Source organism: Oryctolagus cuniculus, chromosome 10 (genome assembly GCF_964237555.1).
Source record: "Oryctolagus cuniculus chromosome 10, mOryCun1.1, whole genome shotgun sequence".
NCBI lineage: Eukaryota > Metazoa > Chordata > Mammalia > Lagomorpha > Leporidae > Oryctolagus > Oryctolagus cuniculus.
The window spans coordinates 30,862,124-30,879,013 of record NC_091441.1 but is presented as its reverse complement, the minus strand read 5'-3'; the positions used below and the strand labels follow the sequence as shown (position 1 = coordinate 30,879,013).

Sequence of the window (16,890 nt, the reverse complement as noted above, 5' to 3'; positions counted from 1 at the left end):
CAGAGAGCTGGCCTGGAAAAGGGGCAGCGAGGACAGAATCCAGCGCCCTGACCGGGACTAGAACCCGGTGTGCCGGCGCTGCAAGGTGGAGGATTAGCCTAGTGAGCCGCGGCGCCGGCCTTAGTAAATAAATCTTTTAAAAAATGAATCAAATACTTAAATATAAGAGTTTAAACCGTAAAACTCTTAAAACATGGGAAGAAAGCTTCATGACACTGGGTTTGGCAATGATTTCTTGGTTATTACAGCAAAAACATAGGTTAAAAAACAAAAATAAGGATAAATTGAACTTCATAAAAATTAAAAACTTTTATGCATCAAGGGAAAATTTAAAAAACCCATAGAATGGGAGAAAACTATTTATAAATCATATACCTGATAAGGGGTTTATATCCAAAATATATAAAAGATTACTATAACTCAGCAACCAAAATTCAATTGAAAATTGAGCAAATTATTCAAATGGGCATTTCTCCAAAGAAGATACACAAGCAACCAACACACATGCACATCAAAGTTACATAGTAATGCTACTTCATACCCATTAGGATGGCTGTTACCAAAAACCAAGACAAAAATACAAGAGTTGACTAGGATGTAGAACTCTAGTGCATTGCTGGTAGGGATGTAAAATGGGGCAACCACTACAGAAAACAGCACGGTGGTTCCTTAAACACAGAGTTAACAGGTGCACTAGCAATGCTACCCGAGAAAGTGAGAATACCCAAAAGAAGTAAAAGAAAAGACTTGCAGATACTTGTGCACCGATGTTTACAGCAGCACGTTCACAACAGTAGAGATCTGGAAATAACCCAAATGTCCATCCAAAGATGAATGGATAAACAAAATGTGGCACATTCACACAATGAAATATTATTTAGCCTTAAAAAGAAATCCTGACACATGCTACATCACGGTTGAACCTCAGAGACATTACTTTAAGTGAAGTAAGCTAGTCACAAAGAACAAATTCTGTAAGATTCCACTTGTACAAGGTTCCTGGAGTGGTCAAATCCATAGAAAGTAGAACAGTGGCTGCTGGGGCTGGGCAGAGGGGACGATGGGAAGTCCGTGCTGAATGCAGATGGACCCGTTCTGGAGGTGGATGGTGGTGATAGTTATACAACGCTGTGGATGTATGCAATGCCACTGGAACACACATGTAAAAATGGTTAAGATGGTAAATTTTGTGTTGCATGTGTTTTACTATGTTTTTTTTTAAAAAACCAGATGCAGCAAGAAGATGGAGTCAGGGAGGCCCCTCACTGTTCTGATGAGACCCCAACTGGAACAGAGTTCTGGCCCAGGAGTTATCTTCTTGGGAAAGGGACACAGAGGAGAGGCCAAGGAACCTGGGGACAGAGCCTGTCTCCCCAACACCTAAAAGGCTGGCATGCAGACACTGTCATGTCAGGAGAGGACGGGAACAGACCAACAGAAGCCTCCGGAAGCTCCTTCAACAGCCCTTGCTGCCGTCGGCAGTGAAATGGGCTGCACTGGGCAGCTGGGAACCTTCTAACACTCAAGAAAGGCTGAATTCAAACCAAGGCTGGAGAGGCAACCGGTGGGGTGATGTGGAAGGGAATGGTGGGATGATAGGAGGCTACGACTTTCAGACTCCGATCTCAGTCAGCCCGCTAATTGCCCTTGGTCTTGCCCTGCCCAAGAGGCAAGCAGAAAGCAAAAATAAGAAAACCCACATTCCAGTGTCAACTCCATCAGCGACTGGCCATTCGACTTTGCGAGGGTCACCATCTCCCTGGCCTCAGTTTACTTCTCTGTATAACTGACCTGCCTGTCCTCCCTCACACCACTCCCTGCACAGAGGTATCCTAAGGACAAAGTGAAACAAGAACTGATGAAGAGGAGAGCCCAAACACCACTGCCAGCCCTCGCCCCACTTCCAGCCTCTGCACTTCCTCCTCTCAGAGCAGGGCTGGTGGAGTTTACCGGGGCAGGTTGCACAGCACTAATGCACATAGATGCTGGCGGTTCACATGGTTGCTAATGGCATGCATTTAATACACACTCGTATGCCTGACATTTATAGCAAATGACAATAGTTCTTCTTTGTGATAGGGATAGCCATTTCCTTTTTAAAGCAAACTTATGGGGCCGGCATTATGGTGCACTGGGCTAAGCTGTTGCTTATAATGCTGGCATCCCATATAGGGACCAGTTCAAGTCCTGGCTGCTCCACTTCTGATCCAGCTCCCTGCTGATACAACTGCGAAGGCGATGGAAGATGCCCTGAGTACTTGGGTCCCTGGCACCCTCGTGGGAGACCCAGATGGAGTTTCTGGTTCCTGACTTTGGCCTGGCCCAGCCCTGGCTACTGCAGTCATTGAGGGAATGATCCAGTGGAGGAAAGATATCTATCTCTGCCTTTCAAATAAATAAATCTTTTTTTCAATTTTTTAAAAATATAAATCAAACTTATAAAGTAAGTTATAAAATATGAGTCAAAGAAGAAAAATTAACTAATAATCCAAGTGTGACTTGAATGAGGCAGCCATTGTGAATGTGGAATGTGAGCGACTGAGGTTTGGGGTCCCCAGATGGATTGAAGGGACACAACAATCTGCCTCCCCAGGCCCTGTCTATGGGTCCCCAAGGCCTGGAGATCAGACAGAAAGAAAGTCAAAAGGCAAAGTTGTCCTGGTCGGTCCTGCTGCCTGGTTCCTTTTTTTTTTTTTTTTTTTTTTTGACAGGCAGAGTGGACAGTGAGAGAGAGAGACAGAGAGAAAGGTCTTCCTTTGCCGTTGGTTCACCCTCCAATGGCCGCCACGGCCGGCGCGCTGCGGCCGGCACACCACGCTGATCAGATGGCAGGAGCCAGGAGCCAGGTGCTTCTCCTGGTCCCCCATGGGGTGCAGGGCCCAAGCACCTGGGCCATCCTCCACTGCACTCCCTGGCCACAGCAGAGGGCTGGCCTGGAAGAGGGGCAACCGGGACAGAATCCGGCGCCCTGACAGGGACTAGAACCTGGTGTGCCAGCGCCGCTAGGCAGAGGATTAGCCTAGTGAGCCGCGGCACCGGCCGCTGCCTGGGTTCCTTAAGTGTCAGGTGTAGCAGTTTTACCAGCCCATTGAGAACGACTAAGAAATTGAACTTGGTTCTAGGACCTTCCATCCACAGAACCGTGAGGCTGCTCAGCCGTGTTCCTTTGGAATATTCTCTCTCAGCTTTTCCTAATGTCCGTGTTCTCCCCAGTGGGCTCCCTTGTGGAAGAGGGCAGCCACAATAGGCCCTTTCCTCAAAGGTATGGGGAACATGCTGGGTGCTTCTCCAGGAAGTACATTTGAGGGGTGCCAGGAGGGAGCAGTAGCCTCCATGTGGATTCAGGCTCCATGTCAGCTGCCCTAGAGCCCCAGATCAAGGCAAGCTCCCTTAATGATGTGTCTTAGAATGTGATGCGCAAGACCCTCTTTAGAGCAACCATCTAGAAACCTGGCCAGGGGCTGGCGCTGTAGCATAACAGGTAAAGCCACCGCCTGCAGTACCAGTATCCCATATGGGCACGGTTCTAGTCCCACTTCCGATTCAGCTCTCTGCTATGGCCTGAGAAAGCAGTAGAAGATGGCCCAAGTCCTTGGGCCCCTGCACCCACATGAGAGACCCGGAAGAAGCTCCTGGCTCTGGCTTCGGATTGGCACAGCTCCAGTCATTGCGGCCAATTGGGGAGTGAACCAGCAGATTGAAGACCTCTCTCTCTCTCTCTCTCTCTGCCTCTCCTTCTCTCTCTGTGTAACTCTGATTTTCAAATAAATAAATAAATCTTTAAAAAAAAAAAGAAAGAAATACATGAGGAACACCCAGCCCCTCGGTGGGGGCTGAGAACCAAGCACCCCAGCACCCAAGCATCCAGAAAAAAGAAGAAGAAAGAAACCTGGCCAATGCCTTGGCCCCTTCACCCTCACAACTACTTGCTGATCACTTCAAAGTTTCAGTCAGCCCAGAACAGCCACCTTCCCTGAAGAGCAGGAATGAAAGAAACTTCCAGCTGGTCATCAGCCGGCACCCAGGGACTGGCCTCCTAGCAATCGCCTCTCCTGTGGGGGTGCTGGAGGTTGGTTTTCCTTAGTCTTCCCTCCCTGTGTTGCTGCCCATGCTCCAAGTTCGGAAGCATTCCACCTATCAACTTGTATGAATGAGGACACTCACATCTGCCCCGCTGTTATCATCAATGATCTCAGCGGCAGCCAAAATATCAAGTTGTTGTCATTCCAGGTGAAAAGCAAAGAAACTTAACTTTTTCTTTACCAATATAGTCACTTGAATATTTGGACGTGACTTTTTCATTCCTTTCTCTGGAACCCAGCTTAGAATTTTTTTTAATTTTTTATTTGAAAATCAGAATTACAGAGAGGGAGGAAGGAGGGAGAGGGGGGAGGAGAGGAGGCCGGGGGCAAGCACTGCCTCACTCCCCAGATGGCCACAATGACCAGCAATGGGAGAGGCTGAAACCAGGAGCTGGACACAAACCGGCACCCATATGGGATGCTAGTGTTACAGGCGGTGGCTTTACCCACTATGCCACAACACCAGTCCCCAACCTGGAAATATCTAAACCTAAAACTCTTCTCGGGCTGGGCGCCTAGGCAGCCTGACTCAGAACACAGGACTCCGGATGATTCTCAGGGAAAGTTGGAAAAATCACTGAGCTGCACTCTTCCTTTCTCAATGGTGACTTCTCCGAAGCTCCTCTCCTGACAGTGGAGCCCTGGACCACAGAACAGGGTTACATGAGGATCTGAAAAGTGCAAAAAGGCCAAGAAAGGGGAGACCTAAAGAGCAGAAGAGGAAGACGGTGAAGGATAGATCTTGATAAACAGGCTGGAGCAGGTGCTTAGGCTGTATTGGAGACTCTGCAAAATCCACCCCAGTTGAAAAGCCAGGAAAAGGATACAATCAATTCATCCTCCTTCTCTCTCTCCCTCCCTCCCTCCCTCTCTCTTTCTCATACAAACACACCCGCACATCCCAAATTGCCAATAAACACGTGAAAAGAATTCAACTTCATCAGGAACCAAAGAGAGAACACTGGAAACCCCCTTTCCTACCCAACTGGAAAGCTAACTAGTACTACCAGGTGATGTCACTAAATCTAAATCCCATCTTGAACAGTCGATGGGACTGTGCACAGCTACACCCTCGGGTCATTTGGAAATGCCCATCAAAAGCCTTAACCGTGTGCATTCCACTTGACTTAGAAATCCCGCTTAGAACGTATCTTACGGAAACAATCATGAATCTGTGCAAAGACTCAGGTGTAACGTTTATAACAGAAAACATTCGAGGGCGGGACACAGATGAACGTCTAATATAGGATTTAGTAAGTGATGTGTCTCCATACTGGAGAACACATTACACAGCCATCACAAGCAGGAGCAGTGAGCACTAACACAAACGTGCTACAAAATGGGATGCTGTAACGGCCCATTCCTTCCAGCTGCGTGTGCACAGGAGACTAGAAGTGAATGCCCACAAATGTCACCCATGCTCTTTTTCCATGTGATGGAATTATATTCTGTTTCACTCTTGAATATCCGACACAGGTGCCTGCTGGAAGGCGGAGTCCATGTGTGTAAGCCTCCCATGGTTCTGTGGAGTGGCTGTGGAAACTGATTCTCTTCTCCCAGCCCCAAAGTCTCTTCCCCTGCCCCCCGGATGGCCCATGACCCTATGAGAATCAGGTATGATGACAGTACCCACATGAAATCTCTCCCTTTCTGGAAGGGCAAATGTGTCCAGTGCTGGGGTGAGGTGACGTCAGAATTTTAGCAAACAAATGGCGTGACAAAACAAGACATGGCATACAGTGTGTGTTATCATATACCTCATTCCCTGGCCTCCCGCTCTTCCCACTGAACTGAATTCAATGCCTTGGGCCAGAGATGGCCCTAGAAATAGGTCATTTCATTCTTAGAAAGCCAGGAACCAGAGGACAGGATGATGGAACTTTGGAGGTTTCCTGGTTTGATTCCCATCCCCCATGCCCTGACCCTAACTCGGATGTTACAAGAAAGGTGGAGGGAACAGGAAGGTGGGGAGGCAGCCTTGACGTCAGAGGGGCTCTGGCTAACACCCGTCCACAGGAGTCACTGAGAACACAGGAGAGGCTCAGGGCTGCACCTGTCCCCCATCACACCTCCAAGTGCACTTGTATTTCCCACGTCCTTGACCCACAGAGCACATAAGCTTGCTTACGGAAAGGCCACAGGGAAAAGACGGGGCTTCACCTGAGTCCCAGTCAACAGGAAGATCCTGGAGGGGTACTGATGGGAGGGGCACTGCCCGGAGCAGGACAGACACCTGGGTGAGCCCCACCAGGGCAGGCCAGCCTCGGCACTCACCTCTGGGCATGTCCATGGGGTTGAAGCTGGCCAGCAGGTCACGGCACCACTGGCGGTCGCCTTCCACCTTGCTCAGCCAGTTGTTGCAGTTGAAGTAGTAGCGGAGGTGAGGCCGCTTCATGTCGGTCACAATCACGTGGTTCAGGTACCAGCTGGCGTTCAAGCCCGTGTTGTCATGCTCGATCCTGGGGCAGAAAGTGACACCCACACCATCACTGGCGGGACCGAGGGGACCCTGGAATACCCGCAGGTCTGCTCCAGACAGACTCCAGCGTTGTGTTGTTGATGTTCCTGTTTTTACTGCAGCTCTGAAACCTCAGCTTCCTCGTCTTTGAAATGGGGATCCCGTGCAAGGCAGGAGTGCATATGAAGGACTATCACACTGTTACACTGCCTGCAAGGAAATACTGTTTGTCACAGAAGACGAGGATCCCCAGCGCTTGCAAAGGGGTCACCAGGATATGTCTTCCCAAGTCCTGTTTGATCAGGGCTTGGAACCTTAGCTCTGGAGGCACTGCCCCCTCATCCTGCTAGGACACACACACACACACACACCCCACTTCCTGAAGCCCACCTGAGTCAAGGTCAAGGAGGACAGCTCAGCTGGCTGTTAGTAAAGCCAAGGGATAAACAGAAAGCAGAAGCCTACCAGTCCATCCAGCCTGCAGGGCCTGGCTTGTCCCATGGAACTCCAGTCTCCCCTCCCATTGCTGTGAGCCGGTTGAGTGTGTGTGTCTCTTTAAGCCGGTTGAGTGTGTGTGTCTCTTTAAGCCGGTTGAGTGTGTGTGTCTCTTTGAGATTCGCAGACCCCACAACAGGCAGATGCTCTCCTTAGTCCCTCCCGCTACCCCAGGGACCCCCTGTAGCCAGCCAGAGCAAGGCTGCCCCATAGAAACAGAATGGGAGATGCCCATGTGAACTTCAGATGTAGTCTAGATTTTTCTAATAGCCACACTGAGAAAGACACAATGAAACTGGTGGAATTAATTTTAATAACAAGCTGTCTTTAGTTCCACTTGCCATGTCAACACATAACTACGGGAATATTCATGACATTTTACATCCATTTTCCTAGACTATGCAGTGTGTGTTTTTTTTATTTATTTATTATTTTTTTTGACAGGCAGAGTGGACAGTGAGAGAGAGAGACAGAGAGAAAGGTCTTCCTTTTTGCCGTTGGTTCACCCTCCAATGGCCGCCGCGGCCGGCGCACCGCACTGATCCGAAGCCAGGAGCCAGGTGTTTCTCCTGGTCTCCCATGGGGTGCAGGGCCCAAGCGCTTGGGCCATCCTCCACTGCACTCCCTGGCCACAGCAGAGAGCTGGCCTGGAAGAGGAGCAACCGGGACAGAATCCGGCGCCCCGACCGGGACTAGAACCCGGTGTGCCGGCGCCGCAAGGTGGAGGATTAGCCTAGTGAGCTGCGGCGCCGGCCTGCGGTGTGTGTTTTATGCATCCAGCACCTCTCAGTTTGGATTAGCTACGTTTCAGGTGTGCAGTGGCCACACGGGGCCAGAAGCTGCTTTGCTGGGTGACAATGAATCTCGACTTCTCAAAATCTGTCCCAAATCTTCTCCCTTATCCTGCAACTCCCCTCACCCCTTCTCTGTGGTCCAGTTTCTACCCTTGAACTTGGCCCTAGAAGACCTCACCCACATGGACTACATCATCCCTGCCCAGCCCAGCGGGACTGTACCCTCACACGTCCTGATGGATGGCCACAGCTCAGAACAGTGCACAGCCTCCTGGCTGGGTGACACACCTGATGCACTGGCCCTTCCTTTGCAGACATGCAAGCCCCTGCCCTGCCTACAGCCCAGCCCACAGGAGGACCTCGGCTAGCAGCTGCCAACCCCTTCCCAATTCTCCCCTACAAGAGCCCTTTCTCTGCTCAGAACCCCCTCCCTTCTGCACATCCAGCGCCCAGGGCCCCTGTGTGTCCCTTTCTTCTCCAGAAAAAGAGAGCTCGTGGCCCTACACTTTCTAGAAGGAGGAAGAAAAATCAGAATGGAGCTGAGGCCACATCTTACCCCCATCCAGGCCCCAGTCTGGATGCAATCAGAGCACAGATGACCTTAACTTTCTGACAAATGGCCGTGAACCTGAATGGGGATGAGTAGCAGAGATGAGAAGGAGAAAGGGGAGGGGTGATTGAAAACTCTTATTCTGAAAGCCAGCCAGCAATTGTCCCTCTTCACACGTGCATGGTGGTAACTCCCCCAGAGAACAAGATGGGGAGCTCTCTGCCCCAAGGCATCCTGCAACACACACTCGCTGAGAGCTTACTGCCTGCAAGTGACCGTCCCAAGCAGCGATTCCCAGGGCTATTACAGAGGAACCACCAGCATTAGAGCCCCACAGCCACCAAACAGCAGAGCAGACACTCGGTGCCAGGCAATCTGGACTTGGACCCTCTGCTCCTAACCACTGTGCTACAGTGTCTCTCATTGTGAATGAGAACCTGGGATCAAGTTTGTGAAAGTCTTGAATTGTCTTAACCCAAGAAGTGAGCCTCTAATGGGGAAGTTGAAGGCACCGTGACTCAGAATGGGCGGGAAAGATTTGGGCCTTTGGGCCCACAAAAGTCACCAGGAGAGCAGTGAACAGCCAGGAAGAGTCGGCGGTGAAGTCAATTCCTCCTACACGAGCCCTCGTCTCCACCCGCACCCTGCTCAGGGGCCCGCTGCTCACCTGATTTTATAGATGAGGCCCACGTTGTTGGTTCTCACCCGGAACACATCAACGTTGGCCTTCTCGAAGGCAGACTCGCTCCTGCAGGGACACGTGCACAGTTAGGGCAGATCAGCGCTTGGCTCGGGGGCTCAGGGAGAGGAGAGCCAGGGGTTGCCATCCTCTTCTTCCTCCATCATCCCACTCTCGGGAAGAGTTACACCTAACCACTCCTGTGCTGAGATCCCTTTCAGACTTGGTTTGGAGGGGAAGAAGCAAGGACAGTGCGTGCCACTCCTTGCTGACATCCCAGGTTCTCAACTGATCCTTGCTGTGCGTCACTAAGGCAAACATTATGAAGAACACCAGCCCCACTGACAGATGGGTAAACTGTTAGCTGGTAACAGAGCTGGGACCAGGACCTGACTCTCCAAATCTTGACTGCCTGCCTCCCAGTTGCTCTGGGCTGGGAAATGGAGGAAGAAGCAGGATGCGATGAATGTTAGGGTGCTCCTGGGCATGCAGGCGTCCTTGCCTCTCCCCCTCACATGCCCAACCTTGCCAGCAAGAGTGGCCTGGCAGCCCCAAGTGGATGCAGTCCTTGGGTGGCTGTCCAGGGTCCTGCCATTCCAACAAGGAAAGGATCACTCAGCCCCAAAGCAGCAACCAGGGAAGCAGGGGTGGTGAGGGAAGGCACATTGGCATCCTGCAGATGGTGTGAACAGAAGCAAGTGCCCCCGAGATGTTCAGCAGTGTGGTGACCAGGCAAGTCGAGACTCACCGACTCAACCTGCTTAGACCCAGCCTCACCACAGAACTCTGCAGAGTGGAAGCCTGAATCTCACGCTAACATCAGCTCCATCCTCTGTGTGGGCATTCAAGCCAGACCTGCTTGCAGCTCCTCCCTCCCCAGAGCCAAGCCCTTAGCACCTTACACCTCCCCACAGTGCTCTTGGCCAGGACCCTTGGGCCCAGCACACAGCCTGGGGGAAAAGAGGCTCACAGAAGACATTTGTTTATTTATTGCCATTGGGAGGTGCAGGTCCTTCCCCACCAAGATGAGGTCCAAAGTCAGTAACAGAAGGCTCGAGCCGGGGTTCTGCAGATGCACCCACTTCAAGAGTCTGCCCAGGTGGGGCGTCAGGAGATGCAGGGCCTAGACCTCCCAACAGAACACAGAGCTCACGCAACCAGGAGAAAGTGGACACTAAGGAACTTTGATGGGGAAGGGGGGCCCCAAAGTTGAGTCTGGGAGCAGGCATTGTGGTACAGTGGCTCAAGCCACAGCCTGGGATTCCGTCATCCCATCTGAGTGCCAGTTCGAGTCCCAGCTGCTCCACTTCTGACCCAGGTCGCTGCTAAGGGGCCTGGGAAGACATAGAAGTTGACCCAAGTAGTTGGGCCCCTGCCATCCATGTGGGAGACCCAGATGAAGTTCCTGGCTTTGGTCTGGCCTAGCCCTGGCCATTGCAGCCACATGGGAAGTCAGTAAATCTTTAAAAAAGAAAATGGTACTTTGTGGGCACAGAGGACAAAGGGGAGACCGTGGCAGAATCTTCTGCGTTTTTCTGGAACGAAAAGGACAGCTCTGGGCTTGCTGCATGTACCTGAGGCTCCGGTGGTGCCAACCTCAGAGGAAGAGGGCGAGTGAGGCCATGCCCAGCACCCAACGTGTCAGCTCCACTGCTAGGCCAGTCCTGGTGGAAGACTTCTCCACGAAGCAGCAGTGCGTCCCCTTCCTAGAGACGCTGACACCAGAACCAGCACACAAAGGGGGAAGGAAAGCAGAGCAGGGCCCCGGGGTCTTGCTGCTGCGGGAATGCCATTTCCAGGGGAGACTAACAACGCGCCAAGCTGTCACTTCTGAGTCGTGGCAGCTGTGAAGTAACTGGGAAAGCATGTGCACATCAGTGCTGCACATCGCTGTGAATGGGAAATGAACGTGAGGCATGTTCTGTTTCAATACATGACAAGTGACTTCTAAAATAAATAGATGAGTGTTTCCCCATTTGATGAGAACCCAGAGGAACAGTCACCAGCAGAACCTGATAGACTATTTTGCAGCCACTAAAAATCCTATTATAATAGGACAGTTAATGAAACAGAAGCAGGTTACTACACAGGCTTTAAAGAAAAAGCAAGCAGCCAGCCAGGTTAAGCCACCACCCGGAACGCCAGCATCTCAGATGAGCGCTGGTTCAAGTTCCAGCTGCTCCACTTCTGATCCAGCTCCCTGCGAATGCACTGGGAAAGCAGCAGCAGATGGCCCAAGTCCTTGGGGCCCTGCACCCACGTGGAAGACCTGGATATAGTCCCAGGTTCCTGGCTTCAGCCTGGCTTGAGCCCAGCCATCGTGACCATCTGGGGAGTGAACTAATGGATGGAAGATTCTCTCTCTCTCTCTCTCTCTCTCTCTCTCTCTCTCTCTCTCTGAAACTGCCTTTCAAACAAATAAAATCTTTGAAAGAAAAGCAAGTTAAAACAAGACATCATCTTCACTTGAAAACAATGAGTGGGAGGCTTTATACAAAGATACCAAGTTGGGGCCAGCGCCGTGGCTCACTTGGTTAATCCTCTGCCTGCGGCGCCAGCATCCCATGTGAGCACCGGGTTCTAGTCCCGGTTGCTTCTCTTCCAGTCCAGCTCTCTGCTGTGGCCTGGGAAGGCAGTGGAGGATGGCCCAGGTGTTTGGGCACCTGCACCCGCATGGGAGACCAGGAGGAGGCACCGGGCTCCTGGCTTCAGATCGGCGTGGCTCCAGCATGGCTGCTGTTTGGGAGTGAACCAATGGAAGGAAGACCTTTCTTTCTGTCTCTCTCCCTCATTGTCTAACTCTGCCTGTCAAATAAATTAAAAAAAAAAAAAAAAGATGCCAAGTCTGCACAGTAAGACTTAGGAAAAATGATTATTTGTTCTTATCTAAATGATTTTCCAAAAGGAATACATATTATTTCTGTAAGTTTCTTTTTAAAAACTGCAATCCCATGTTTCCGACTCAACAGGGCCTGCCTGGGACAGACTCTTTGGAAGGGTTGTAGGGGGAAGAGCCAACGCTGACATGTAGGGGAGAGAAGGGGAAGAAGCATCCCACTCTAAGCCAAGGCCAAGGGGTGCTGTGAAGGCCAGTGGCAGACCCTGTGTGGAGTCCCGCAGTGGCTCTGTGGCTGCAGTTGGGTGGGGGGAGCCCCCATCCAAGACCAAAAGCTGGAGAACAGGTGCTGCGTCCGGAGGTAGCCAGGCTCAACGCGGACACACATTTCAGTGTGTTTGCTAAATAATCGGGCACGGTGCTATGTAGTCACTCAGAATAAGAAAATGGGTGAGATGCAAGGGAGGAGGCCAGAGAAGAGCAACCGGGCATGAACGGAACCTGACGTAGAGCCACAGTGAGAGTACTTCCGGGGGTCACAGGACACGGAGTCACTTCCGGGGGTCACAGGACATGGAGGTGGGAAGCTTCCGCTGTGTCCACGGATGGAGACCGAATGCTTCTTGGAAGGCAGGGAAGGCCTTCCAGCAGTCTCTCTCTTCAGAGGGGCAGGGGCTGCCTCACTCACGGGGTGTGGGGCTGCAATAATCCCCAAGAAGTCCCCAAGGCCAAGGACTTCAGGGGTCAGATTCTGCACCCCCCACTTCTGGTGAGTCCCACCCAATGCCTCTGGGTTTCAGAAAACGGGACTGGCAAAGGGCAGAGCATCCCTGGTCCAAGGATGTATCAGAAACTCGGCCTTCTGGGTCCAGTGCCTTCTGCAGTGGTTAAGATGTGGCTCGAGATGCCTGCACCCCTTACTCGAGTGCCTGGGGGCCAGTCTTAGCTCTGCTTCTGATTCCAGCCTCCTGCTGTTGCAGACCCTGGGAGGGAGCAGTGGTGGCTTGGGTCCCTGCCACCCACAAGGGAGACCAACATGGAGTTCTGGGCTCCTGGCTTTGTTGCAGGCAGGCATTTGGGGAGTAAACCAGTGGGTGGATGGAAGATCCCACCCCCTCACCCCATCTTCCCTCCCTCTCTCCTCCCCTCCCTTTGAATAAATCATCCATAAATACAAGTTTTAAACAATCAAAGAAATTCAGATTTCTGCATGTTTCCTATGGAAGCGGGGGCCTCACCAACTCCTGCTGGGTCCTCAGACAAAGCCTACTGCAATGTAGAGCTCCCCGCCTGGGACAGCCTTTATAGGCTGTGTGGGGCATTTTAGCAGCCGACAGGCAGAGCCATCAGGCTAAAATGCCGGGCAGTCTGACACTCTCAGACGGTGGATTTTCAACAGTAGAACAGCATTCCACAAGATACATGAGACCCCATCCTTTTGCCATGGCTGAATGTGCAGCGCCCCCCCCCCATGTCAGGAATGGTCCTGGAGAGCAAGAAGGGAGGAGGGGAGCACCTGCGGTGCACCGCTACCTTGGCTTCTGGAGGGCATGGCCTGGGGGAGGTCCCCTGACCTGTCCTGTGCTTTGCTGCCTGGGCAGAGAGTGTACACCAAAGGATGTAGACGTTGTAACACCAACGACGTGGGCTTTCGGAGCAAGAATCCTTTTGTGTTGGGGAAACGATCCTGAGAAGCCATCTGGGAGTGGAAGGCAGGGTCCTGGAGCAAGGAGAAAAGGCACAAGCGAGGGGCGAGGGAGAGAACGTGGGAGACGCTGGAGGGAGCAGGGGGTGAGCGGGGGGTGAGCGGGCGGCCGGAGGCCAAGGAGGCAGGACCAGGGAAAGTCTAAGGAAGACGACGCAGGATTTTAAGGCTCAGGGGTCCAGAATTCGGTTTTAAGTTGTTTTTGTTGCTGTGATGTGGACTCTCCCTGATGTCAAGTTGGTTACACCAGAAAACACTGTGTGTACGTGTGTGTGCATGTGTGTGTACATGTGTGTGTGTGCATGTGTGTGTGTGCATGTGCTAGGAAGAGGATTTCCAGTTACAGTGGGTTTGGCTGTGCGGTGCCACAGTGTGGAGAGGAAGGCACTATAGCAGACAGTGAGACTTGAGGCGATGTGAGCCCAGGAAGAGGGAGAAGTGGGCAGTGGCCCGAGCTGACTGCACTTCTGTGTCACAGAGCAAGGCAACCTCAGCTGGCACCTGTACCTCGGATGCATGAGCAACCTGGGGTTCCCCTGAGAACAAGGCTCCCCCAGACCTAGGCCTTCCATCTTGAACTAACAGGGACCGTGTCTACACAATTCTCTCTGTCGATTTTTCCCCGGTCTTTCTGCAGCCAGACTCTAGCCTCCTCCTTCCTCACGGTCAGATGGTCTTGGGTGCCATGGTCAGCCAAGCCTCCTGGGATCAGCTTTCCAGAAAGACCTGCACGGCCTTCCCCACATCCCCTTCCCTGCCCCTCAGCCCGGCCTGCATTCCCAGCCTGGTGCCATGGTTGCTCCACCCTCTGCACTCTTAGGACCTGGCTCATGCCCCTCTGTTATATTCTCACCCCTGGGGGTCCCTGCCCTCCGTATAAAAAAAGGCTCTCTCTGGTCACCTGATACCCCCAGCATGGACCAAGCTCCGCCTCTTCACAGAGGGCAGGGGTGGATCCTGGAGGTGCAAACAGACCTCCCCATGGCCTACAGCCCGCAGCTGGATCCACCCCTCCAGGGTCATTGCAGAGACTCCAAGCTGGGCCCCGCCTCAGTGGGGAGCCCTCTGGACTGGCCACACTGGGGTTCTGTCCAACCCTCTTGCCCTGCTGCCACAGCTTCAATATAACACACATATAGGCAGATACCTGCCAGCCACCCCGGAGTAATGGGGTGCTGGCCCTATCCTGTGGGCTGGCCCGGCGACATGGGCTGGGCTGCCGACCGTCTCCAGGCCCTGCTGGCCCCTCGGGCCTTAGACCCCTATACTAGGTCATGGTCCTTCATTGCCCACTGAGAGGGAAGGCTGGACCTCACACTCATGGATAAGGACTCAGTGACACACCTGGGTGACACCACATTGTACAAGGTGGCCCCTGTGACCAGTGAGAAAGGTGAGAGGGAAGGCTTCTGAAGGTCCAGGCTGCCGGGAAGGCAGGAGGCCAGAGAGCACTCAGAGAGAAATGGGACTTACTGTCTTAAAAGGACAGGCTGGGGGCGGGCACTGAGACACAGCAGGCTAAGCTGCCACTTGGGGCACCCGTTTCCCACTTCAGAGCCCCTGGTTCCAGCTCTTGCTCCTCTGCTCTGATCCAGCTTCCTGCTAATGTGTGCCCTGGGAGGCAGCAGGTGATGGCTCAAGTACTTGGGTACCTATTACCCATTTGGGAGACCCAGATGCAAGTTCCTGGCTCCTGGCTTCAGCGTGGCCCAGCCCTGGCTGTTGTGGGTGTTTGGGGAGTGACAGGTGAAAGATCTGTATGTATGTATGTATGTATCTCACTGTAACGCTGCCTTTCAAATAAATAAACTTTAAAAGGACAGGCCGGGGAGTCCAGAGCCCAGCTGGCCAACACCCTAGGGTTAGCAGCTTTTCCTCCTGTAGTTCACTCTGGAGTGGATGCATGGCAAGAAGGCTGGGAGTTTCATGTATCCCCTTTACCGTGCCCACATCACTGGCGGGAAAGACTTCCACAAGCGAGTCACTCGCATGGCAAGCAGTACAAGGAGGCAGGTACCCTGTTCTGCAGAAACGGACAAAATCGGACGTTACACCTGCCTCGCGACAGCTGCAATGAGCTCACGCCATATGCAGGCCAAGCACCTTCCACGGGCCTGGCCAGCCTCTGGGGCACAGGGTCCAGGGGTTCCCTGGCCTGGGGACCCCCCACCTCTGGAGCTTCTGCCTCCATCCCTGGAGGTGTCAGCAGGTAAACCGCAGCAGTCCCAAGTGGGAGCCCCAGGAGGTCTTAAGGGGAGTCTCCCATAGCCCCCACCCCAGGGCCGGGGGACCACGTGACGGAGGACAGTGCCCCAAGGACGCGGGTCAAGGACCAAGTTCACTGTCTGAAGGCTCTCCGACTCTCCACTGCTCAAGTCCCCTCTCTAGGTCTCAGCTTCCCCACGAAGGGGCTAGAGCCCATCGCTGGCTTCAGATGTCTCTGGGCTCTGGAACTCTTGACCCAAACAGGATCTTACTCAGAACGTCAGTGGCTAAGACACAGAATGGAGCTGAGCTAGAGGAAGGAGAGATGGGGGCCACAGTGAGCCCAGAGCCAGCTGGTTTCCAGTCCCCATCAACACAAATCAGAAACCAGGGCCCAGACCACTGCCACCGCCCCTAACACCCTTAATACTGATTCTGCCAAAGCGTTCTCAGGTTTTGCTGTGTGTGTCTCTATGGATCTCCAAATGTGTGTGGCATGGGGGAGAACAACCAAGAGAAGAGAGCAGTTGCTGCTCTCAGTGGTTACCGCAGAGTGGAAGACACGAGGCGGACAGGTCAACACCCACAGCTGCACGCGCAGCCCTGCACACAGCTGGCCGGCAGGTTTGACACGGTGCCGGCCCCTGGGGGGGTCCTCAGAGTGGGCGTCCTAAGCCCCTGGCTCCTCCCCACGCGGGACCTCCCCAACATTCCCCATGATGGTTTATGGGGAAACCATGGCCTTAATGCGAGGAGATTTGGCCAGAGTGATGGAGAACTGAATGGTAAAGCTGCGCCCAGACTTGGGTTCCTTGGTCCTGAGTGTGTGCGCGCTCCCACATCCAGGGACAGATCATTTGAATTCTTGGAAGTTTTGAGATCCAAACACAGGACTGTTGTTTACAAAATCAACAGAGGCGCTCAGAGAGGCTGGCGGGAGGTCCCTGGGAAACCCCTGGGTCCTCAGGGGTCTGTGGGTAGCAGAGCCCCACGTCATTCAACAGGCCTGGGTCAGACACACTTCCTTCCCAGAGCTGGACCAATCCAGACCAAAGGCCCAGGCCCACCCAGGGCCCAGTGGGTACT

At 52.9% G+C, this 16,890-nt stretch overlaps 1 protein-coding gene across 5 annotated transcripts in view; it reads right to left on the bottom strand.

Annotated features, from left to right (window-relative positions):
- LOXHD1 (lipoxygenase homology PLAT domains 1) overlaps positions 1 to 16,890 on the bottom strand; it is a 186,738-nt gene that overhangs the window by 160,139 nt on the left and 9,709 nt on the right. For 2 of the 5 annotated variants that reach the window (XM_051851250.2, XM_070050246.1), the window contains exons 4-5: positions 9,047 to 9,127; positions 6,357 to 6,541 (exon numbers count right to left, since the gene is read on the bottom strand). In XM_051851250.2, coding sequence (XP_051707210.2) covers positions 6,357 to 6,541; positions 9,047 to 9,127 — 266 coding nt within the window. Of the gene's footprint in view, positions 1 to 6,356; positions 6,542 to 9,046; positions 16,881 to 16,890 lie in introns of those variants that run through there. The other 3 variants (XM_051851254.2, XM_051851252.2, XM_070050247.1) reach the window with 2 other exon arrangements.